Source organism: Vitis riparia, chromosome 15 (assembly GCF_004353265.1).
Source record: "Vitis riparia cultivar Riparia Gloire de Montpellier isolate 1030 chromosome 15, EGFV_Vit.rip_1.0, whole genome shotgun sequence".
Classification (NCBI taxonomy): Eukaryota; Viridiplantae; Streptophyta; class Magnoliopsida; order Vitales; family Vitaceae; genus Vitis; species Vitis riparia.
In genome coordinates this window covers 10,400,013-10,423,640 of record NC_048445.1, presented here as the reverse complement: position 1 = coordinate 10,423,640, position 23,628 = coordinate 10,400,013, and the positions used below count along the sequence as shown (strand labels likewise).

The window sequence follows — 23,628 nt, the reverse complement described above, 5'->3', positions numbered from 1 at the left end:
TGTAGAAGAAGGTTGTTGATTTCCATAAATGAAGAGAGGCCATTTAATTCCGTCTGTCGTGGCCTACCAAATCACAGGTCCCAAATGAACAGTGAACACACCCACCGTCTTTCTTCTTTCCCGTTACAGCTCCATCCAAATTTAATAATATACTTTTTTTCATCTCAAAAATGCAATTTTCTACAATTTTATCCTCACTGGTGGTGGAGGATGGCAGCATTTTTATGAATTTTCTGACGAATGCTGCCTCAATTCAATCTGTGCCGTCCACCTCTGCTCTGATGAACGGTCAGGATGCAACTGGAGCTAATTCTTTTTACCAAATTATCCCTGCTTTTTGTTTTTTTATCTACAGAGAGGTAGGAGGAAAATTGGCTGAAAATGAATGAGAAAATACCCTAGCTATGGACCGAAATTACCATTATATCCCCGAAAACCACCGAAACATTTCGCTTATCTCTTCTCCAACCCGATTCGCCTCCAAATCCCACTCGCCGACGCTGGCAGTTTCATTGCGGCGACTGCTTCCGGTGAAAAACCTGCCGGAGCTCCGGAACGATAGCGCACGTGAGGAGATTGACAACGACGCCGTCGAAGACAACCTGTCTACATAATCCTTCAACCAGCTTCGTCCTGAAGCTACCTCCGCCGCGGTGCTAGGCCCCGGAGGCTCCGGCGCAAGTTGATTCGACTGAGCTCCGGCGTCATCCTTGTCTTTTTCCGCTGCGCTACTCTCAGAGCCTCCTCGTCGATGGGTGGAGGCCACGGTAACCTCGGACTCATGATCGACGATGTAGTCGAACGAGCCTACAGAGTACGATCGTCTCGCCTCTCCGGATTCCGATGCCGATCGCCGCCGACTCACTGAACCGAGCTCGATCCGGAAACTATCGCCAGCGTTCGTCGACGCGAGTATGGCCTTCATAAAATCCGCTTCCGTCGCGAATATCGGAGATCGACACAGAGGACACGTCTGATTGGATGCCAGCCACGTGTCGATGCATCGAGCATGGAACGCGTGGCAGCAGATCGGAAGCAGCCGAAGCTGATCGTGAGGCTCAAACTTGGAGAGACACACGGCGCAATCGCCTTCGGAGGATGAGTTGCGGCCCCTGACAGAGCCGAAAGTGAAGAGAGGCAGAGAATCGATCAGCGACAAGTCTTCCGGCGACACGCGTCTACTGGAGAAGCGGCGGTCAGAGTCGACAGGTGGGAGCACGACGTCGTCAGAGTGGAGGCGTTCGCTACAACGGCGACTGAGGTAGCGGAGGAGGAGATAGAGAATGATAGAGACGAAAAACGCAGAGGAGACGACGAGAATCACAGTAACAATGCTGCTAGTGCTGAAACCCTCCTTGGAAGACGAAGACGAAGACGAAGACGAAGAGTTTTCCCGTGTGACGCCTTCATCTGGAAAAATCCCGGGAAACCATGCCGGAGGCGGGGACAGAGCGTCAGTCATCGTCCGGCGTAAAGGGTTCTAACATGCGCCGTAGGGGGTCATGCTAAAGAGCAGAGAACGAGGGTGGTGATGACTGATGAGGGGGCGGTGTGGGTTTAAATGTCAAACCGAGAGAAGAGGATTTAGAGAAGCGGGTGGGGATGAAGGCACGTGACGGGCGGGTGGCGCCTCGTACTGAATGATAGTGCCACTGAAGGGCGATGGCTGAGGTTTAGGCAGGTGCAGGAATGAATGCCGGCAGTGAATGCAGGGATTTCTGCCACTGGGATCCTCTCTCTCATTGGATATATATATATATAGATTTCCATCAAAATTATTTTTAAAAATTAAAAATAATAATAATAATATTTAAAATTATTTAAATTTTTTGTTTTTTTTCCCAGATTATTAGTTAAGAAAGTAATATAGCAAAAATTAAATGCTATGAATAATAAACCCTTTTGTGGCTGAGTTGGATTTTTCCTTTTTCTTTTTTCTTTTTTTTTTAAAGAAAATAAATGCTTGGCATTAGATTCTCAATAAATGCCTAAATGGTATATTTATGATTGGTACTATTGAGGGTGATTTTCCCTCTCCAATGCCATATCAATCACAATAATATCCCATAATCCAACCATAATTTATGGTAAACTTTCCCTCCATCCAAACAAAAGTGACTTGCTCTTAGTGAAGAAATCCCTTTGTCTATGTCTCTCTAGCTTTGAATTCCTAGGGAAAAATCTTATCTATGTAGATGCAAAGTCTATAAGTAAGTCAACTTTAAAATATTTGAGGGTCATAGAAAAATAATTAAAAAAAAAAAAAAAAACCCTTATAATATGCTTTCGTGTATCACTTGATGATTAGTCACCAAGGGATTAGACAACCAAACCACCCCTCACCTTGTGAATGGCCAAAACCCCATCTCTATCCATGTGCGTTTTACAAGACATTTCAAAGACACATTTTTTTTGTTTGGAAGTTGTAAGAAAAAAAAAGGAAAAAGACAAGACTTATGGGAATATAAATATATAAAAATTAAAAAAAAAAAAAAAAAAAAAAAGCCCTGAAATTCATGAACAAAAAAGTCAATGTTGAGTCAAAGAAAACAGTATAGAAAGTGAGAAATGGGCTATATGTTACCCAAGAGAGGTGGTGAGGTGGTGGGTATGTCACTTTTATTCTTTACCTTGGAGAAGAACTGCCCTTGATTCTCCTCTCCAATCTTAAAGAAGATGATGACAAGTCACCACCAAAGCCCTAAAGGGATGACTTCCGAAGGAATATCATTTTTTTTTTCTTTTTCTTTTTCTTTTCTTCTCTTTTTACCTCTGCCTTTGAATGCAAGTAAGTATATAACAAAAAATCTTCTCACATTCACGACACTTTCCCAGGAAAATGAAGGAAAATTCTTGAGGGTGTTTGTTAAAATTTAAGTTCAGTAAAAGTCTTCTAAGGAGGGAGAGAGGGAGACCCAATAATTGTACAATTGAAGTTGTTAAATTCAATAGGTTGTCTATTCTTGGAAGTGTGCACTTCTCAAGACTTTCTATGAAACAACATGGAAATTTCTTTCAAGTTTTAAAATAATGACAAATTATTAAAAATTCAACCAACTAGGTTTTGTGGAATTTTTGCAAGTTTGACCCAAGAATTTTTAAAACATATAGGACAAAAAAAAAACCCTTAAATTTTAGCAATTCAAAGTTGATTTTGAGTTTTTTAATTTAATTTTATTAGCTTTTGTCATTTTTATTTTTTTTTAATTTTTGAGAATGATATTTCCTAGTACATTTCTTTCATAGACTTTGTTGAATTAAGAATAAGTCCAACTTAATCAAAATTAAAAATAATATCTAAGATTTGTCTTGTAAAACACGTAAAACATGACTGTCGTTCTCTATTTTTAATAGATTTTAATTAGTCAATCTTGATGCATATAATTGATTATGGAAATAATCTTGATATTTTATTTCAAGCTCTAAAAGCTTAAGAAATTAGTAACACAGTAATCATTTAATCAATAAAAATACTAACAATCAATAAAAAAAATTACATAGAAAAAATGAAATCTCAGAAGTAAAGAAATCAAAGAAATTCGCCCACTATGTCCACTTTTGCAAAGTCAAACTCACATGCTTAGATGAGTGGAACATTTATCAATTGGACAAATCTCAAATTGGTCCAATAATTTGTTAATGATAATGCTTAAGTGATTAAATAACGTGACAAAGGAATGATGAGGTGTTAATAATAATCATTATTATAATAATAAATAATAATGGGAAGACCCATTAAAAGTGGAGATTTATAATAATAATAATAATATATATAAAAAAAAAGCATGTCGTGCTCATTATCATGTAATGTAATCCACAACCATCTCACTATTCTCTTTCTATTATTTAACAATTCCTTGGTTTTTCTTTCTTTTTACTCTGCCACGTGGGTAATCTTCCTTGGGACTCAAACCTTAGAATAAGCCCTATGACAACCAATAGAGTAAATTCATGTAATTTGAACGTATTAATATATGCCACTTAACCTTGACCAATTGGACTATCTAGACGGATTTGCCTCTTAGCATTAAAAAAATTAAATATTTTTTTAATAATTGTAGTATTTTATTTTATAATATTCTTTTTCTTAAAAAATATGGATCATTTTTGTGGTTTTTTTTTTAAATCATTTTTTGGTCTTTTTGTTTACCCATGTACATAAATGTAACCTCAAAATTTGGATTTTCTTGTTATGAAAAGAGTGTTTTTTAAAAAGGTAATTATTACTATACCATTTATTTATCAATATTTTATGATTTTTTTTTCCTTTTTTTTGGCAATTCCGTTTATCCATGTACATCAAATTTTGGATTTTTGGATCAATGAAAGGTTGCTTGATACCTTCAATGATAGAAGTTAGGAAAGAAAATATGGCCATTTAATTATTGCTTAAAAAATACATATTAATATTTAAATTCATTAACCATGATTGTAGTATAATAAATAGATTTTGCAAAATCTTTTATAAAAGAAACTACTATTATTATTAAAAGTCTTTTTAATTTTCTTTTATTTTGGTAAAAACAACTTATTTTTATATTTTAAATTATTATTATTATTATTATTATTATTATTATTATTTATTTATTTTTAACTTATTACTTATTTTAAAAAAATCAAAATATTTCAATTTTTTTTCTAAATGCTACAAGGAATCTAATGTTTTTTTTCTTTATTTCTTAATGCTTAATAAAAATAAAATATTAAAAAAAAAAAAACTTAATACCTAACCCTGTTAAACATTATTTTCTTTTAAGTTCAATTTAGAATTCAGTAAAAAAAAAAAAAAAAAAACAAAAAAACAAATATCATCTTAGGTGATGTTTGGTTTTTTTGTTTTTTTACTGAAAGTAATTTGTTTTCAGAATTTAAATCATTTGTTTTTCTATTTTTCATAACTTATTATAAACTTTTTTCTAAATAAAAAAAATCAAAATACATAACTTTTTCTAAATAGAAAAAAATAATATATTAGTTTTTCTTTACTTTTTAATACTTAATAAAAATAAAATATTATAAAAACAAACAACCTAATATTTAATACTATTAACTATTAAAGTTCTATTTAGAATTAAATAAAAAAATAAATACCACCTTAATCTACGTTTAGGTGGTATTTATTTTTTTGACTTTTTACTGAAAACAATTTGTTTTTAGAATTTAGGTTGTTTGTTTTTCTACTTTTTCATAACTTATTATAAACTTTTTACTAAATAGAAATAGTCAAAATAACATATTGATTTTTTTTCTTTTTAATACTTAATAGAAATAAAATACTATAAAAATAAACAACCTAATATTTAACACTATTAAATATTAAGATTCTGTTTAAAATTAGTAAAAAAACAAACACCACTTATAAAGTAGTAAATCTAAGTAGAAAAAAAAAATGATTTTTTTTTATATTTGATTTATCATGAAAAAAAAAAACTGTATGATATAGCAAAAAAAGGGGCTTACCGACCAGGTTAATGTATGTCTGACCTTGGACCTACAACATCTAAAAGCCATGCCTGTCTGGAACCATTAATGCTTGAATTGGTGGCATTTATGGCATTTAATTAAACATCCACCACCTTCAAAATTTTCTTTTCATTTTATAAATGAGAAAAAAAAAAACAAGTTCCTTAAATGATAAAATACATTGAATAGAAGATAATTATTTTACCTTTAGTGGATAAATATAAAATATATATTAATGTTTAAAATAAAATTATATTAGATTTCAATATTTTCTATTTTAAAAAATTAAATGTCTCTCATGTTTGATAATATCAATAATTAAAATATTCAAACTTTACAAATAAAATTTTATATTATATTATTTAATATATAAAAATAAATTTTATATATCATATATTAATATTATTTTATAAATATTTTTTTCTTTTTTAATTATAAATTTAATATATAATAAAAAATAAATTTTTGATACATACCATATGCATCTCATATCTTAACATGATATTAATATATCTGACATAAAAAAAAATGGATAATACATATTACGTGGTGGAATATGATAAGTTATAAAAGTGATTTTGGTAATTACCATTATTATTATTATTATTATTGAAAAATTGGTAAAAAATTCCACATAGGGGACGAGAAATTGGGAGACCTTTTTAGCCCCACATGGAAAGAAGAACGAAAATTGTTGGCAAGACTTGGCTTGAAAGAGAGGGAAGGAATGTGAAAAGATTTTGGAAGCATGCATGTGAGAGAATTAAGTGGTTTGAAGAACATTTAGACATTTATTTAAACAATAAATAAATATGATCAAAAACAGCTTTACCTGCAGTCCTTTTATCTCTAAATTTTTAGATATTTAAAAAATTTTATTTTTGATATAAAATGAAAATATAATTAATATTGGGGCCACACTTTCTTTCTTCAATTTTGGTATTAATTTTTTTTTTTGACAATTTATTCATTTAAAAATAATTATTGAACTAAAAAAATTTCATTTTTGAAAGGTCAATTCCAAATAGAGGGTGAACATTCGATCAAATGTTACACAAGTTATGACACATAAGAGTCATAGACAGATGGTTTTGGATGAAAGAAAAAGTATGGAGCATCTGACCACCTGTTTGCTTGACCAGAAAGTACAAAAGAAAAGAAAAGAAAATGTAGTACATAGGACAACTAGGAATTGGGGTGGCATGCCCTAAACAAGAGAGAAAGAGAGAGAGAGAGAGAGAGAGAGAGAGAGAGAGAGAGGGAGGATTGAGGTTTGAGCATGGGGATTAATGAAAACTTTTGGATTTAATAATAAGGACAGGAGACATGGGTAGGAGTAAAAGAATGGTGATGAAACATAGAGCAACTCAAAACTCAACTATTATATTTGGATATTATGAAGGCAAGTCTTTGCTTCCTATGCACTCTAAGCATGCATTCCAATTCCCAATATTATTTGTCAAAATCCCCCTTTCCACTTTATTTTCCCCTAAAAGATGCTTCTCTTATCCTTTGACTTTACCTCTCTGTCTTGTTTTTTTTTTTTTTCTTTCCTTTCACCTCACTTTCAAAATTTTTAATACATTGATTCGGATTTTCCACACATGAACTTTTTTTCATTCACCTCACTTTCAATTTTTTTTATACCTTAATTCATATTCTATCATATATTAGTTGTGATAGTTTAGATAGAATAGAAGAAAAAAAAATCCCGATGCAATGTAGTAATGAGTTTCTCTTAATTGTGTAAATACGTTTAAAAGCCATGATGACTAATTGCATCAAAAGTGAACAATTTTATATGAAAGAGAAACATAAAAATTGTAGCAAAGCTAATCTTTGATCCAAGGGGTGTTCATATGTTTGAATGGACCTTCAATCTTATAGGATATAACAAGAATATTACATTTGTATGAATTAATGATTATGATATCTCATATCAGATAAAAGAAAAAAGTTTTTACCGTTTTTACCATGATATGTGTACCGAGCTCCTCTTAACTGTCTAGATACATTTTAAGTTAAATATAATTCAACTTAAAATCAGTTTAAGTAATTAAGTATTAAGTTTTATCGAACTCTTTCTTTTATTTTTTTTTCACTCTAAAAAATGACGGGCATTAGACTCAAGAAATATAATTCCTATTTTGACTATTTCTTGAACCAAATAAGGCTTTGCAATGTTACATTATATTACTCCGAAGACAGGCATTAGACTCAAGAAATATGATTATGACTATTTCTTGAACCAAATAACACTTTGCAATGTTACATTACTCCAAAGAATGACAGGCATTAGACTCAAGAAATATGATTCTTATTTTGACTATTTCTTGAACCAAATAAGACTTTGCAATGTTACAATGTTACATTACTCCAAAGAATGATGGACATTAGTCTCAAGAAATATGATTATTATTTTGACTATTTCATGAACAAGGCTTTGCAACGTTACATTAGAAGAATGACGGATATTAGTTTCAAGAAATATGATTCCTATTTTGACTATTTCTTAAACCAAATAAGGTTTTACAATGTTACATCCTTCCGCATTTACGTACCATATTTCATTACCTCCTTCCATATTAATGGAAAAGACTTTTAACATTTTGTTACTAAGGCTATATTTGGTTCCCGAAAAATTTGAGGGAAAATACGAGGGAAAGAAAATACAAAGGAAAAGTAGAATGAAATAAAAAGTGAAGGAAAATAAAAAAATAGATTAAAAGTTGATAAATTATTTTTTTTGTTACTTCAAACTTATTTTATTTATTTTAACTCATCAATATAAAGATTAAATAATTTAAAAATATATAAGTTTTTAATTAGTTTTAATTATATTTGATTTTCTTTGATATTTTTCATAAGATAACCAAACATGAGAAAATAATTTTCCTTAGCATTTTTTTTCTTTCCTTTGTACTTTCCGGGAACCAAACATAGCCTAAATGTTTTTTTATAGACTCTTTCTAATCATTAGATATGTTTTAAAATCGTAAGGGTCTTTTAGATTGAGAATAAATGATATTTAATTAAAAGGGAGTTATATAAGAAGATTTAGATGATTTTGCATGTCTCAAAATGATTAGATTGCTTTTTTTCCTCTTTCTTCTCTCTAATCATATGGGAGAAGCTTAGAGAGGGTAGGAGTAGAAGAAAAATAAGAAAATCAAAAGCAAATCAATACATTCCAACGCGTTTTATTTATTTATTTTAATTTTAGTGTCTTAACTACATATTAAGTCCTTTTCGACTTACACATCGCTTTAATAAATAATAAAAATTAAAAATATATATATATATATATATAACTAAAAAACATCTTGTTTGTATTTGAGTTACCTTGTTTGACGGACAATCTTTTCTGATGACCCCATGACCTTTGAAAGATCAAGGCTCTCAAATTCCACCATCCATGGAAACAAAATATTTATTATTAAGGATGTTTTCAATCCTTCGTGCCTTCTTACATAATGTTTTAATCATAAATACTTTCTTCAAAGAGATCATAAATCAAAAAACATTTTAAAAATATTTTTGGCAAAGTTAAAAAAGACACCAAATAAATGATAATTCAAAAATCACTTCTTGTAAATTTTTAAGTTTTTTAAAACGTTGTCAAAACATTTGAACTTTGTACAAAAATAATAATAATTAAAAAAAATCCATTTCTAATCCTTCAAAAATTTAGGGAGAATTATGTAAACATGCATTATTTATAAAATATGGATGAAAAAAAAAAAAAACCAAAAAAGTCAAGTCATTTTCACGGGAAGTGCATTTTAGGTTCCCATTAGTGATGTGCCTTGTGAGTTTTAGACGGGGTATTAGGAAGTCTTTGGTTTCACACGCCTTGAGAGCTTTGAACACGTCCTCAGGAAGTCTTTGATTTCACACTGAATTGACTCGGAGGGCGGTGGCCCCTGTTTGACAGGTTTTTTTTTGTCTCTATAAGTTTTAGCCAATCTGCAGTTTGGGGTGGCCCCAACTGAAGGGTGACAGGTTCAAATTTCCTGACCCACAGATGCTTTGGAGGGTGTTTTGGTTGGCCTATCTGGAAACGAAGAGCCCATTGATCATCTAAAGGATCTCATGGTTGAAGACTTGAGAAAAGGACAATGAATTCAGGACAAATTTTTGGGACAAGGGTGGTCACTGATATAGTGATATGAGCATCTTTGATCATTCATCAATGGATGCCAATAATCAGTTATGCTATGTTTGGTTATTGGAAAATTTAAAGGAAAATACAAGGAAAAGAAAATAGAAAGAAAAAAAAATGATGAAGGAAAAAAAATTAAAATTAATAAATTATTTTTATATTTTACTTCAACCTCATTTGAATTATTATAACTCATTAATATAAAAATTAAATCATTTGAAAATACATAAGTTTCTAATTAGTTTTAATTATATTTGATTTTTTTTTAGTATTTTTCATAAGACAACCAAATATGAGAAAATCATGTTTCTTAATATTTCTTTTTCTTTCCTTAGTATTTTCCGGAAACCAAACATACACATAATGATTTATCCAGAGAAGAGAGTTGCTGGTAGTGTCACTTCCTCTGATCAAGCTCCTCTAGAAGATGAGATTTTCTTGTTGGTTATAATGGTTGCAAAAGTGTTTTGAGTGTTTTCCTACTCCTCTTGGGAAATTTTGATGCCCTGATTATGAGGACAAAGCATGTTTGCAACTGAGAAGCTCTTAACAGATGTCTAAAATGGGGGTTTTATGACCTTGACAGCAAGATAAAATGCCCACGAATTTGGGAATAGCTAACCTTAATTAGGTAAGCGGTGTGCTCCATTCTAGCTCATCATCACTCGACTTGTTCTTGCTCACTGCCCAGTCAGAGTAAAGCTGACATAACACATTGAACCAACAGTAAATCAAAACCAAATCCTGGACCTGGACCTGGACCTGACTTGTTCTGGAGAATGAGGAAAAGAAGAAACAGAGAAGCATACTCATTGAATTATCAACTTCAATTACCTGGATCCCAGCTACAATTTGCATTTGCAGAGGCTTGAAACTAGAGACCTTCTTTCAAGGAAGAACGAGCGGAATCAGCATTCATCTCCTGTTGGTCATCTGTGCAACTAATTCATTAGTCTCATAAATGCATCTCCCATGGCCTATTGTTTCAATATTTCTCAAACCTGTGTTCAACATAGTATCCTGAATGTTTACCTTTACTGCTTTTGCATGGGACTCTTTTGTCAGTACCAAAACCGGTGAACCCATTCTGTGAACCAAAGATTGAAGATGATGATTCATCCTTGGAGCTTCTGGATCTATCAGTAACAGGATTTAGATTTATTAGGTAACTTGGAGGTATTCAGCTAGATGGCCTTCCATCTGCAAGTAAAGAACATAATGGAATCATTACAAGTTCCAAGATTACTGGATGGATTAATTCAATCTACCAAGTGAATTATTTGTAAGCTCCAGCCTTATTTTACAGCAGTGACAATCTACTGGAAACCATGGCAACATCCATAGGTAGCAAAATCTCACTGGCACTGCCAAACCACCAAACAAAACTTTAGCCAAGTTTGGAGGGGTTTTCTATCATTGGCTGGAGATGATTTGTGAAATTTCCCAACTGAATCCAGTACTCAGGTTTGAAAACCAACAGCCACATGTAGCCCACACAATGGATGGTAATTTAAGTTTCTAGCTTGTAAATTGTAGAGTACGCACATATATTTTGGATTTTTGTTTTATTTTTATTTTTATTTTTGCTTTTGATGGGAAAATAATAATTCTATTAATGGATGATTGGGGAGGAGGGATGAGCTGCACACCCCTGCTACAACAAGAAGTGTATAGAGAGATCTGAAAGTTGAGAAAAGAAAAACAAGAAGAAGAAGAAAAGCCCTCCCAGATCCTGGCCCCTCCCTAAGAAATCAAGAAATTACAAAAAAGAAAGGTTCAACACTCCTTAAGTTAAACTCTCCCTGGACCAATCAAACAGAACCTTTAGGAAGGCCTTTGTTATGACTTGTGTCTGAACTTTCAAGACACTAAAAAATCCTCAGATTATGTTCCTTCCATATGCACCACAAAACACAAAGAAAACATCCTCAATTTAGAACACCTCTTCCCCCAAGTCTACCATGTCAATTTGAATAACAAATGGTTCCCCAGCTGAGGAATCACCAAAGAAAATCTGAACAGAAAGTACAGGTGATGACATAGAATGCAGGGCTTCTGATTTATGGGACCTTAACAGTAATTTACAGCCTTTCTTTTGCATATATTACTTACACAAATGCCATGATGATAGTCTAGGTTTCATTTATCACCCTCAGCTAGAGACCAACAAGAGGCACTGCCAGCCACAGCCTTCCCCTCACTTCATAATCTACAGAGCATAGCAGATATATTGTTAACGACATATATAGTGGCACAAGAATATCAAGACAACAGTCAGTATGATGCAGCATGTTATTTTTCTAATGACTATTTTTGTTTGAGACTGCCTACATCATCAGGCCAGGCCTTTCAATGCCACAATGGATTGGGGAGTGTGCTCAAGATCTAATTAAGTAGAAAAAAGGAAACCAACAATCCTTAGAGATAAAAATTAGAAATTCCAAGAAACTTCAAGCACTGCTATATTTTTATTCCAAATCTTGAGTGGGGAAAATCCAGTTTCAGCTCTATGAAATAATAAAAAATCTGCCTTTTGGAATGAGTACATCTCCAAGGGCCACACACCCTGTATCTAATCCAACAAATCACCAATCCCTGATATTTTAAAATGCCCCAAACCCAAAGCCTAACCCTCTTTCAATCCCTTAGGAAGAGCAGGGATCTCAGCATTATCATAGAGAAGTCCTGAACAATGTCTCAGACATGGCTAATGAAAATACCCATAATCCCCACTTGATTTAGATTCCTAACAAACAACCATCTAATTCCAGCAAAAGAATCTGAATGGAGGAGTTCCTCTGTGTCAGTAAATTAAATATCACTCCTACAATCACAAACAGCAAGACAATCAAGAATAGAACTGCTCAAGGCACGCCTTTGAATGCATTTGTACTAGAGTTAGAAACATACATTCATCCCAGAAGGTCTCCTGAATTTATTTTTTTGGTGCAGGAAATTTCTCACATTTCTTTCTGTGTATCATTGTCATTAAATGGGAATGGTGACCAACTGCACCATTCTTCCTCTCTATCCTCCATCTAAGTCCCAAGCCTTCAAAAGAAATCTCCATGATACTGCAGAGGGCCAATTAAAGAATACCCTACCAAACCAGACATTCTATGCCATAGTCTGAAAATAAGCAAGCAGTCAACAATTGTGGGTTCCTCACAGAATTAGGGATCCAGATAGAAACCTTTATACACCCCTCTGGATTGAACAGTCTCAGAGACCTGATGGATTGACAGGTTTCCCCATCTTCCAAAGTCAAAAATCCCCTAACCATTTTCTTTTCCTTTCTTTTTCTTTTTCTTTTTTTAAATAAAAATAAATAAATAAATAAATAAAAAGAAAAAAAAATCACTTGTCCAAAAACCAAAACCATGGTTTAAATTCAGAGATAACAAACTTGTTTTGAAATCATTACATAAAATCCCAAAAGAAATTCCCAAAATGCTTACACATGGGAGTTTTTTATCTACAAAAAAAAGAATGCAGAAGAAAACAAAACAAAGACATTACCTCAGATCATCATTAGTCGGAGATCAACATAGCGTGTGAGCTTGCCATTTGCTTCCTCTATCCTTCTCTGATCTCTTTTTGCTTCTGCTTGATCTCTTCTCCCTCAAACAAATTGTTATAACTTCTTTTCCCAAATACAAAAAAACAGCCTTGCTCTATTCACTCATATTTCCAAATAATGTTGCTAAATAAATGAAAAATGAAAATGTAACAACAAAACATGCCTTTTTCTCTTTTTTTCTTTTTTAATCTTTTAGTGCTAGAAACAAAAAACCTGGCAACAAAAATGCATCAAAACAGGCTCATAAACTATTTTTTTTTGTAGGCCAAACAGCAGATGAATTGTTAAACTCTGCAAGTGCTTCAATTGTGAGTAGGAAAGATATTAAAGAATGATAAGATAGTCACTGCATGTTCACAACCACATTTTTAAGTGTCATTCCCAGTTAAGGCCTAGTGGGTTTTCTTTGACTGTATAACAAAACTATGTAGCACCAGTGATGGCATTGCACTTCATGGGCTACTATTTTTAGAAACTCTGACAGTCACCTAAAGTAGCGGACACCATGATAATATTAGTAAGGGTCCATAAAGTGCAGAAATTAAAATTATCAACACACTTAGTGGGAAAAAAAATGCACCGAGACATACTATAACAAGCCACCCAAAAAGTATTCAAATCATCGTAAATCATGAGGACCCAATTATCCGTTTTAGCTGCCAAATCCAAGAGTACATGATTCCAAATGCACAGTATACAGAGATCAACATAAGGGGTACAAAGGGAAATCTGCTACCAAGAAGGTAAGGATGTAGAAACTGACCCCATATTTCAACAACCAAAAGACCCAACAGATAAATCTTCCCAATCCATCCAATTACAAAATCTCCTTTTTTGGTGGCAGCTCTTGAACTTCCTTTCACTTCCAATTTATCACTTCCTTTGTTTGCAGGTGCAGTTGCATTTATCACCCCATTTTTAGTGGAATGTGCAGAAAAAGCTAACCACATTACAATAGAGTGCAAAAGCAGCAACAGAACTTTTATAGGATATTCTTGGGCTTCAAATAGCAGTGGAAAAAGAGAGTAGGAAGACACTGCATAGAAAATAAAAAACAGGTCCACGTTAATCTATAAACTGGACTGTAAGCAAACCAATGAATAAGAACTCCATGACACTATTTTCTTTTGCTCTTTTCTTGTCTCCACATTTTGATAAAGGAATTGGCACAGGGACCAGGTACACATAGGATGGAAAATCTTCCCAAACCAGGGGTTATAAAATGCTGAAACATAGGTGTACATAGATACTGTCACCAAGGTTTTAAACTTTAACCTTCAGAAATCCATCTGGAAATTCTCATCATTTCAAAACTTTAATAAAAGTTTCTCCTGCATAAAATTGGAATTACTTTACAGATTTATTTTAAAAGAACTAAAATTTATTTCAATTTTGATCACCTAGGCAAATGGTTTGCTTTTCTTCAACTAGGAACTGACCATAAAAAGCAAAGGATTTTGCAGGACAGACTTATGATGCCAATTCTATTTTTTCATTTCTCTTTGTGGTGAAAAGTAATGCCTATCCTGCTTAAATGATTAAAATAAGGAAATTCAAGTTGTAATTGCTTAAAAAATTAATTAATCCAAAAGGCAAAAAAGCATAAATGAAAAAAAGAACAGGTAAATAAACAAAAAGGAAAAGGAATGAGGGAAAATGAAAATAATACTGTCACCAACCAAAGGTTGAAGTTTCCAGTATGCATTTGAAGAATAATCGGCTAAACAGAAACCAAAGTAACTAAATGAAGCCCTCATCAGCTTTGTAAAGGTATGAGACAGAAGTATACCTATTGACAGCAAGAAGTAATGCTTTGCATCCTCCAAACTTTGCATTGCTACAATGGCAAGGGGGATGACAAAGTGGAGTGAAGCCTTCTCATGAACATGCCACCCAAATATAAAACCGCATGTGTAAGCATATGCTACCCATCTAGTGATCATCCCTGGACGAGGATTTCTCCAAGCCTTGATAAGAGCGGGAGATATGGCAAGCAGAACCATAATAAAGGTTGTCAAGGGAGTGATCTGTCCATTAATTCAAATAAAAAGATTTAGCTCACACATAATTTATGGCATAAGTACAATCTCCCCAACTCAAGAATCAAGAATTTTGTTTCAAAACTGGGGCTGCAACTTGGGTGGGTTAAAAGGCTAACATGTACCAAATCTGCCTATCATTATATTCAACCCATGCCAAGCCCAACCTAAGGTTGGGTTGGAAATTCTCAACCCGAGCCAATACAACAGATTACTTGGATTTTCATGGTTTATCAAACAAAAGACCTATAATGGAATCTCATAATAAATAAAATACTTATTTCAAAGATACAAAATATAAACCATATTGTAGAATAAGATTTTATAAGTTAAAAATGCCTCAAGGCCATAAAATATACCATTAGTTACTAATGTAATATGAATGATGACTCTAAACTCAACTTTTAGCATTTAAAATGGCAGACTGATGATGGGACGAGGGGGCAGTCCTCGGGGTCGGGTTCGGATGCGGTTCCGGATTCGGGCTTGTTGGCGGATGGGCTCCATGAAGTGGGTGGGCTGGCGACGCAGAGGGTCCTTGGGCCTTTTGACGACTCTGGGCTCTCCTTGCCCACGGCTTTTCCTAGCGTGCCTGGGCCGCCCCTTCTTGGGCTGTCTTTTGACGCTGGGCGGGCTTCGAACTTGATCGGAGGGGCTGGGCTGGGAGTTCCAGGCCCAGATTCGCCTCTGGCTTCTAATGTGGATGAAGCCCATTTGAGGGGGGTCCGTCCCTTTATTGGGGCTAGCCCAAGCCCTGCGGGGGGCCTTGACCAGTCATGGTCATTAGTAATGGAGGGATTGTGGAGGCCTGTGGTTGAGGAGTATAGAGTGGAGGGGAATTCGAAGACAGCTGATGCTCTACTGGAAGAGGCTTCGAGGTACGGGAATGTCCCTAATTTTTTTGGGCCGTTGGTGTGTGTTTCTCCTTCTCCCCCTTCTTCTTTTTCTGGTCGGACTCCAATGGGGGAGTATTACGATCGTTCTGGGGTGGCTCTGGACGTTTCCCAGTGGGAACCTATGGACCAGAGGATGATTGGAAGAACGCCTGCAGTATTGAAGAATGTGGAGTGCTAGGAAATTTTGGAAAATAATAATGGCGTGATGGAATCCAGTGGAAAGGATCTCTGTCTGGTTGGTGTGATGGTTCCAGAAATTAGGGATTGGAGGGTGGACAACTGGGAGGAGAGTGAGTTGGCAAGGTTCAGTCAGTTCTTGGGGTTTTCAACAGTGGGTTTAGAGAAGGACATTATGGAATTTATGGTCAAAATAAGAAAAAGAAGGGAAAAAGTGCACAGCAAGTCTCTCTTAGAAAACTCGAAATTTGAGAGGGAATTGAAGAGACTTGAATGTTCCATCAATTACGATGGGGGAAGGAAGCAGAAAGGCATTGTACTAGGAAGAGGGGGCCAGTCTCCAGCTGTATCATGAAGATAAAGCTGGTAAGTTGGAATGTTCGGGGAGCTAATGATAGCTCTAAAAGGAAAGTGATCAAGGCTTTGATTAGGAGTCAAAGGGCGGACTTAGTTTGCATTCAGGAGACGAAAATTCAGACTATGACTGAGGGGGTGGTGAGGAGTCTGGGATCTGGGAGGTTCCTCGATTGGGGGGCTATGGGAGCCCAAGGCTCAGCGGGTGGTATTTTGGTTTGCTGGGACAAGAGATCCTTGGAACTGTTGGAGATGGAGGTGGGCAATTTTTCTATATCATGTAGGTTGAAGAATGTTGAAGACGGAGGGGTTTGGATTTTTATTGGAGTTTATGGGCCGTGTAATAGGAAAGAGAGGGAGGAGACGTGGGAGGAGTTAGGAGCGATAAGGGGAATTTGGGAAGACCCTTGGTGCTTAGGAGGGGACTTTAATGTTACTTTATCCCAAAGGGACAGGAGCAGGCAGGGGAGCCTTAATGGAGCAATGCGTAGGTTTGCTCAGGTGGTGGATGACCTTGCCCTCATTGACCTCCCCTTGCAGGGGGGTGTGTATTCTTGGAGTGGGGGTAGGAGTAATCAGACTTGGGCAAGACTGGATCGATTCCTGGTGTCTCAAGGGTGGCTAGATACCTTCAGGGGGGCTGTTCAGTGTAGGCTCCCTAGGCCTACCTCTGACCACTTCCCTATTTTGTTGAAGGGGGGCGGGATGAGCCGGGGTCCTTCCCCGTTCAGGTTTGAAAATATGTGGCTCAAGGTGGACGGGTTTAAGGAGCTTCTTCGCGAATGGTGGCAAGGAGGGGAAAGAGTAGGAAGGGCTAGTTTTAGATTGGCTGCTAAAATGAAGGAGATGAAGGAGAAAATTAAAGTGTGAAACAGGGAAGTTTTTGGTAGAGTGGAAGTGAATAAAAGTTCAGCCCTTCGGCAAATTGAGTTTTGGGACAGGGTGGAAAGTGGCAGGGACCTCTCAGAAAGGGAAATGGACTTGAAAAATGAAGCTAAGGAGAATTTCAAGAAGTGGGTCCTCTTGGAGGAAGCCCATTGGAGACAAGTGTCTAGGGAGCTGTGGCTTAGAGAAGGGGATAAGAATACTGGGTTCTTCCACAAGATGGCTAGTGCCCACTGGAGAAATAACTTTTTGGACAGAATTAAAATAAACGGGGTGGAATTGGTGGAGGAGCAGGAGGTGAGGGAGGGGATTGTCAAGGCCTTTCAGCACCAGCTAAGGGAAGAACCAGGGTGGAGAGCCGACATAGAGGGGCTACCTCTTAATAGTCTTGACCACAGAGAAGCTGAAGCTTTGGAGGCCCCCTTTACTGAAGAAGAAATTTCCTCTGCCTTGATGGATATGAACGGCGATAAGGCCCCAGGCCCGGATGGGTTCACTGTGGCCTTTTGGCAAGCTTGTTGGGATTTCGCTAAGGAGGAGATAGTAGAGCTGTTCAAGGAATTCTATGATCAGAAGTCTTTTGCCAAAAGTTTGAACGCCACGTTTCTGGTCATCATCCCAAAAGAAGGTGGTGCTGAGGACCTTGGGGAGTTTCGGCCTATCAGTTTGCTTGGGGGGCTGTACAAGCTTATGGCCAAGGTTTTGGCCAATAGGCTGAAATTGGTGTTAGATAAGGTGGTCTCGGCTGATCAGAATGCGTTTGTGAGGGGAAGACAAATTCTTGACGCCTCTCTCATAGCCAATGAGGTGGTTGACTATTGGCAGAAGAGGAAAGAAAAGGGGATGGTGTGTAAGTTGGATATTGAGAAAGCCTACGACAACATCAGTTGGAGCTTCCTTATGAAGGTCTTGAAAAAGATGGGTTTTGGGTCGCGCTGGATGGAGTGGATGTGGTGGTGCTTTTCAACGGCAAAATTTTCTGTCCTTATTAACGGGGTTCCAGAAGGCTTCTTCTCCAGTTCTAAGGGTTTGCGTCAAGGAGATCCAATTTCTCCCTATCTCTTTATTTTGGGCATGGAAGTGCTGAGTGCACTTATAAGGCGGGCAGTGCAGGGGAACTTCATTTCTGGTTGTAGGCTGAGAGGTAGTGGGGAAGCGGAGATTATGGTGTCTCATCTGCTCTTTGCAGACGACACTATTCTCTTCTGTGAGGCCAACAAGGATCAATTAACGCATCTTGGATGGATTTTGGCGTGGTTCGAAGCGGCTTCTAGGCTTAGGATCAATCTGGCCAAGAGTGAGCTGATACCAGTAGGGGAGATTGATAATATGGAGGAAATGGCGGTGGAGTTAGGCTGCAGAATTGGTAGCTTTCCGGTTAAATACTTGGGGCTGCCCCTTGGGGCCCGGCACAAGGCCTTGTCCACGTGGGATGGGGTGGAGGAAAGAATGAGAAGAAGACTTGCCCGGTGGAAAAGACAATACTTGTCTAAGGGCGGGAGAATCACCCTGATTAAGAGTACCCTTGCTAGCATTCCTATTTATCAAATGTCCATCTTTAGAATGCCTAAGTCAGTGGCTAAAAGGCTTGAGAAAATACAAAGAGACTTTCTGTGGGGAGGGGGAAACTCGGGTAGGAAAATTCATTTAATTAATTGGAAGGTGGTGTGTACTCAAAAGGAGAAGGGGGGGTCTTGGTATTAGAAGGATGGGGTTATTGAACAGGGCTTTATTAGGCAAGTGGATTTGGAGATTTGCCGTTGAGAAGGATGTCTTGTGGAAGAAGGTAATCGGGGTGAAGCATGGGATGGAGGGCTGTGGTTGGAAATCTAAGGAAGCCCGGGGACCATTTGGAGTGGGAGTTTGGAAGGAGATTTTAAAGGAAAAGAGCTGGTGCTGGAATAACATGAAGTTCAAGGTGGGGAGGGGGACCAAGATCAGGTTCTGGACTAATCATTGGTGCGGCACCGAAGCGCTGTCCCATGCATTCCCCCAGATTTTTGCCTTGGCAATGTGTAGTAATGATCTGGTGAATGATGTGTGGGACCCAAGGCTTGGCCAAGGAGGGTGGAATATCAGGTTGATTAGAGATTCTAATGACTGGGAGCTGGTGCTAATAGAAGACTTGCTCTTTTTGCTAAGGGACATCAGAGTAAGTCCAGAGGAGGACTGTGTGCTATGGAAAGGCGGGGTTTATGCCAGTTTTAGGATTCGGAAGGCTTACAATCTGCTGGCAGCCCCTAATCCTTGTGTTTTTCCGGGAAAAAATGTTTGGGTGGATAAGGTCCCAACCAAAGTGGCTTTCTTCGCGTGGGAGGCTACTTGGGAAAAAATTCTTACGTTGGATAGGCTGCAAATGCGTGGATGGCAGCTTCCAAATTGTTGTTTTTTGTGTGGTTGTGAAGAGGAAAATGTAAATCACATTCTTTTACACTGTACAGTGGTTAGGACCCTTTGGGATATTGTCTTTGCCTTATTTGGGGTTCAGTGGGTGTTTCCAGAGAAGGTTAAAGAGGCGTTGTTCTGTTGGCGGGGTCCTTTTGTGGGCAAAAAAAGGAAGAAGATTTGGAAGACCATTCCGTTATGTATATTTTGGACGGTGTGGAAAGAAAGAAATAGGCTAGCTTTTAGAGGGGGTCTCTTGGCTATTCAGTCTCTCAAGAAGTCTTTTGTAAGTAGTCTGTGGAGTTGGGCTAAGTTGTATAGGGGAGAGGAGTCCTCTTCACTTATAGGCTTCTTGGAGTGGGTTGCGGTCCCATAAGGGCTGGTGAGGTGTTTTTGTTTTTGGTTCTTTGGCCTTGTGGCTGCTTTGTATACTTCCTGTATGCGGTGCGGCCTTTCGGCCTTCTCTAATATATTTTCTGCTGATGCTTATCAAAAAAAAAAAATTTAATAATTAAACAAAAATGATATTATTAGTCTAATATAATTAAAAAAAAAATGGCAAAGGTTAGAGCTCTTTCATCATCCTTTTCATATTTTAAATAAAAATAATAAATAATATGATTAAAAATAATAAATAAATAATAATATGTGAGTTTGAGTTTCGAAGGGTTGCCTGCATCTTCAACCAATGCCAACCCTAATATCTTCAAGTTGGTATTTTTCTAACCCAATCTTAACTCATTCACACCTTGCCCATGCCAACCGCCTTGGGTTAGACACAGGTTGTGTGCGTTGGACTGGGCTAAGTTGTGGCCATATCTAGAACTACTAGTATTTGGAACCATAATGTCCAAGTTAAAGCTAGGATAGATGACACACCACATGTGGTCCTAGCTGGCATAAGAACCACCAAAATGAGAGTCAACCAATTTAATAAATAGGTACTTTGCTAGATTTAGGGCATTCTAAATGGTTAGAGGATGTAGGTTATTAGGTTCATTATGCATCTTAAACAGGTTTCACTAACAAAAAAAATAAAAAATAAAAAATGGTTACCGATGGCAATATAGAAAAAGGTGAGGAATCCCCTACTAGACCCCCAGTGAATGAAGCTGCTGGTGCCTGGATGTTGAATCCCAGTTTCCTGAGCAAGAAAGCAAGCCCTTTATCTAAAATAATATAAAAGACCCAAAAATTTGGAGCCCAGTATGCATGGCAAAGTCCCCTCCCAAATGGAAACATGCGATGTATAACTTGTTGTATCTGCAAGGTAAGAGTTTAATAATTAATGCAAGATCCAGTGAGTATATAAATGATTGGTGACAGCTTTAATAATTGTTTTGTAAGCATGAGTATAGGTAAATAAAGACAATCTGGAGAAACAAGATAATGTTAACTAGTCAAAAAATAAAATAAAATGCCAAGATCAAGTACTAATTTGCAACATGTTTCGTATTCTCCTTTTAGTCCTTATAGATTGTCAAATATTTAAAACTATGGAATACTTCATTTCACTGTCTAACCTACTTATCTTAATCTTAATTATGACATTATTGTTCTAAATTTCAAGCCTAATTCATATTAATGTACATTAAGGGCATTTTATGGGAGTTTGATCCCCAAAAAGTAGGAATACTTCAACTCTCAAGAGTATTATTTTGTACTTTACAATTTTCCTTTTCATCTGTTTTTAGTTGGCAAAGTTCTACAGCCTACATCAAGATACCATCTTTTATCGACATACGCATAAACCAAGGCTACAACTTGGTCAGTTAAAACAATGGGATAAAGGAGTCAAGGTTTTGCATGTCAATGTTAAATAACTGATAGCAAGAATATCCATTTGCCTAGGGAAATCTAAATGGCTTCGAGGCTATGAATTCTAGTTGCCCTTTTAAACAGTTCCATTACATAGGTTCTTTAAAAATGTCATTTTTGAAAACTTGTTTTCCGGACAAAGTCCATATAATAGGCATTCCAAACTTTGTTAAGATCCAAAACTTTTAATTCATGTCAATGTATATACCACATGGATGTAATTTGTGAATCCCCAAAATTATACAGAGTCGTAATGGCCTAACAGTGATCAATTACATAATTAAGAATGCAAATTACAACCATGTTGGAGAATTTGTAGTCTTTGCTTTTTCACACTATCGAGAGAAAGCAAATAGATAATGCCTACAAGAGAAATAAGATTAGGAAAGATAGGGGGTTGCAAGCAATACAAATTAAGAAACACATTATAGAAACATAATCACACCTACAAACTATAACATTACCTGTTATAATATGTAGACAACAAAATTATAGAGAAGAAAAAACAACAAATCACAGATAGCCTACATATTCTATCAACCAAAGCAAGACAGGGTTATGAAAAAACCAATCAGAAGAAATCAATGCAAGTAGCATTACTAGATCATTCACATACAAGCAATAGTTTTCACCATCCATAAGGATTACATTACCTGCCCATAGTACACGAAAGGTCCAAAAGCCGCTGCAAAAACCAAGGCAACCACAGCACCCATCACTAAAGCCCTCCCAAAACCCTTAAGGAATCCGCCACGGCTAAAACGGCTCAACAAATACACAAAATAAACAGGAGCGGCCACAGCAAACAAGTGCTTAAAACACAACAAAACTGCAAAAACAAAGCCGCCCATCAAATCCCTCCCTTCCTCCAGAAACGAAAGGGACAACAACAAGATCCCCAGCAAAAACCCATTGTACTGAAAATGCACGTGGTCCACAATGAAAAGCCCCGGCGACGAAGCAACCAAAACCCAGATCAGATTTCGCTTTCCTGAGTCCAATTTTGCAGTCAATCGATACAATGCAAAGAAGAGACACAGATCAGATACAATAACAGTCATCCTTTGGAAATAAATAACCGTATTGGAGTTGTAGTTTAGGCCTTGTCGGAGATTTACGATTGTGGGGTCGATGAGATTGGCGAAGATGGAGAGGAAGCGCTCGAAGTAAGCGAAGAAAGGTGGGTAATCAAGGGTCCAGGGACTGGTCTCGTCAGAGTACCATTGAGAGAGAGGGAGAGAGTGGGTGAGAGCAAGCCAGTTGCGGTGGACTTCGAAATCAGTGGAATGGTAGGATGGGATCAAGAGGAGCTTGATGCAGGCGGCTACAAGGGCGTACCAGGCCATGGATTGGAGGGTACCCCCAGGATTTTTGTGGGGTCTTTGAAGCTTTTCTTCCATGGATTTATCGGTTTTCGGTGGGAAGTTTGCTAGGATTCGGATGAAATGACCGAAATTTCGCCGATAACTGGGTAAAATATTCTGCGACTTTCCTGCATACGGGTTTTGATTGGAAAACTTGCTTGCTTGGCGAACAGAGTTTGCTCATTGGCCTATTTCATCTAAAGACGGCTTCTACCGAGACACTGAATTTGCAATGAAAATGAGCAGGAGGAAGACGATACTAAGAGAATAAATTACACCTTTGACCTGTTGCGTATGTTATTATTATTATTAATTGATTAATAGGATTTTAAAAAATCCTATTTTTTAAATTTGATCCCTCACCCTTTTTTTTTATCTTATTTGGATAAAAATATCATTATTATTATTATTTCTAATAAAAATAACCATCTTTTCAAACTTACATATAAATACTTAAAATAATAAATAATATTTATATTAAAAATAAATTACTTTTCAATAAAAA

The 23,628-nt window shown here is 36.4% G+C and overlaps 2 protein-coding genes and 1 long non-coding RNA gene across 3 annotated transcripts; all 3 read right to left on the bottom strand.

Annotated features, from left to right (window-relative positions):
• Positions 1-2: 2 nt before the first annotated feature.
• On the bottom strand, positions 3-1,686 carry LOC117931629 (E3 ubiquitin-protein ligase ATL4-like). Its single transcript, XM_034852622.1, has one exon. It carries the CDS (start codon positions 1,460-1,462, stop codon positions 422-424), a length of 1,041 nt encoding a protein of 346 aa, XP_034708513.1. The 5' UTR covers positions 1,463-1,686; the 3' UTR covers positions 3-421.
• Positions 1,687-9,965: 8,279 nt separating this feature from the next.
• On the bottom strand, positions 9,966-13,693 carry LOC117932711. The gene is made up of 5 exons (XR_004654211.1): positions 13,145-13,693; positions 11,738-11,834; positions 10,658-10,825; positions 10,460-10,558; positions 9,966-10,308 (listed from the first exon to the last, which is right to left on the bottom strand). It is a non-coding gene; the product is annotated as an uncharacterized LOC117932711 (long non-coding RNA).
• A 99-nt stretch (positions 13,694-13,792) lies between these two features.
• On the bottom strand, positions 13,793-23,371 carry LOC117932801 (probable dolichyl pyrophosphate Glc1Man9GlcNAc2 alpha-1,3-glucosyltransferase). The gene is made up of 4 exons (XM_034854132.1): positions 22,413-23,371; positions 20,998-21,204; positions 14,995-15,232; positions 13,793-14,241 (listed from the first exon to the last, which is right to left on the bottom strand). The coding sequence occupies exons 1-4, from the start codon at positions 23,157-23,159 to the stop codon at positions 13,835-13,837; spliced, it is 1,599 nt and encodes a 532-aa protein (XP_034710023.1). The 5' UTR covers positions 23,160-23,371; the 3' UTR covers positions 13,793-13,834.
• Between the last annotated feature and the right edge of the window lie 257 nt (positions 23,372-23,628).

Excerpts from the sequence above, each read along its gene's own strand:
- LOC117931629 (XM_034852622.1), bottom strand. The coding sequence starts at position 1,462 with ATGACTGACGCTCTGTCCCCGCCTCCGGCATGGTTTCCCGGGATTTTT.
- LOC117932801 (XM_034854132.1), bottom strand. The coding sequence starts at position 23,159 with ATGGAAGAAAAGCTTCAAAGACCCCACAAAAATCCTGGGGGTACCCTC. Across the intron at positions 15,233-20,997 it reads CTTTTTCTATATTGCCATCG|ATCACTCCCTTGACAACCTT; the intron begins GTAACCATTTTT and ends ATTAATGGACAG. Across the intron at positions 14,242-14,994 it reads TTACTTCTTGCTGTCAATAG|TGTCTTCCTACTCTCTTTTT; the intron begins GTATACTTCTGT and ends TTTTCTATGCAG.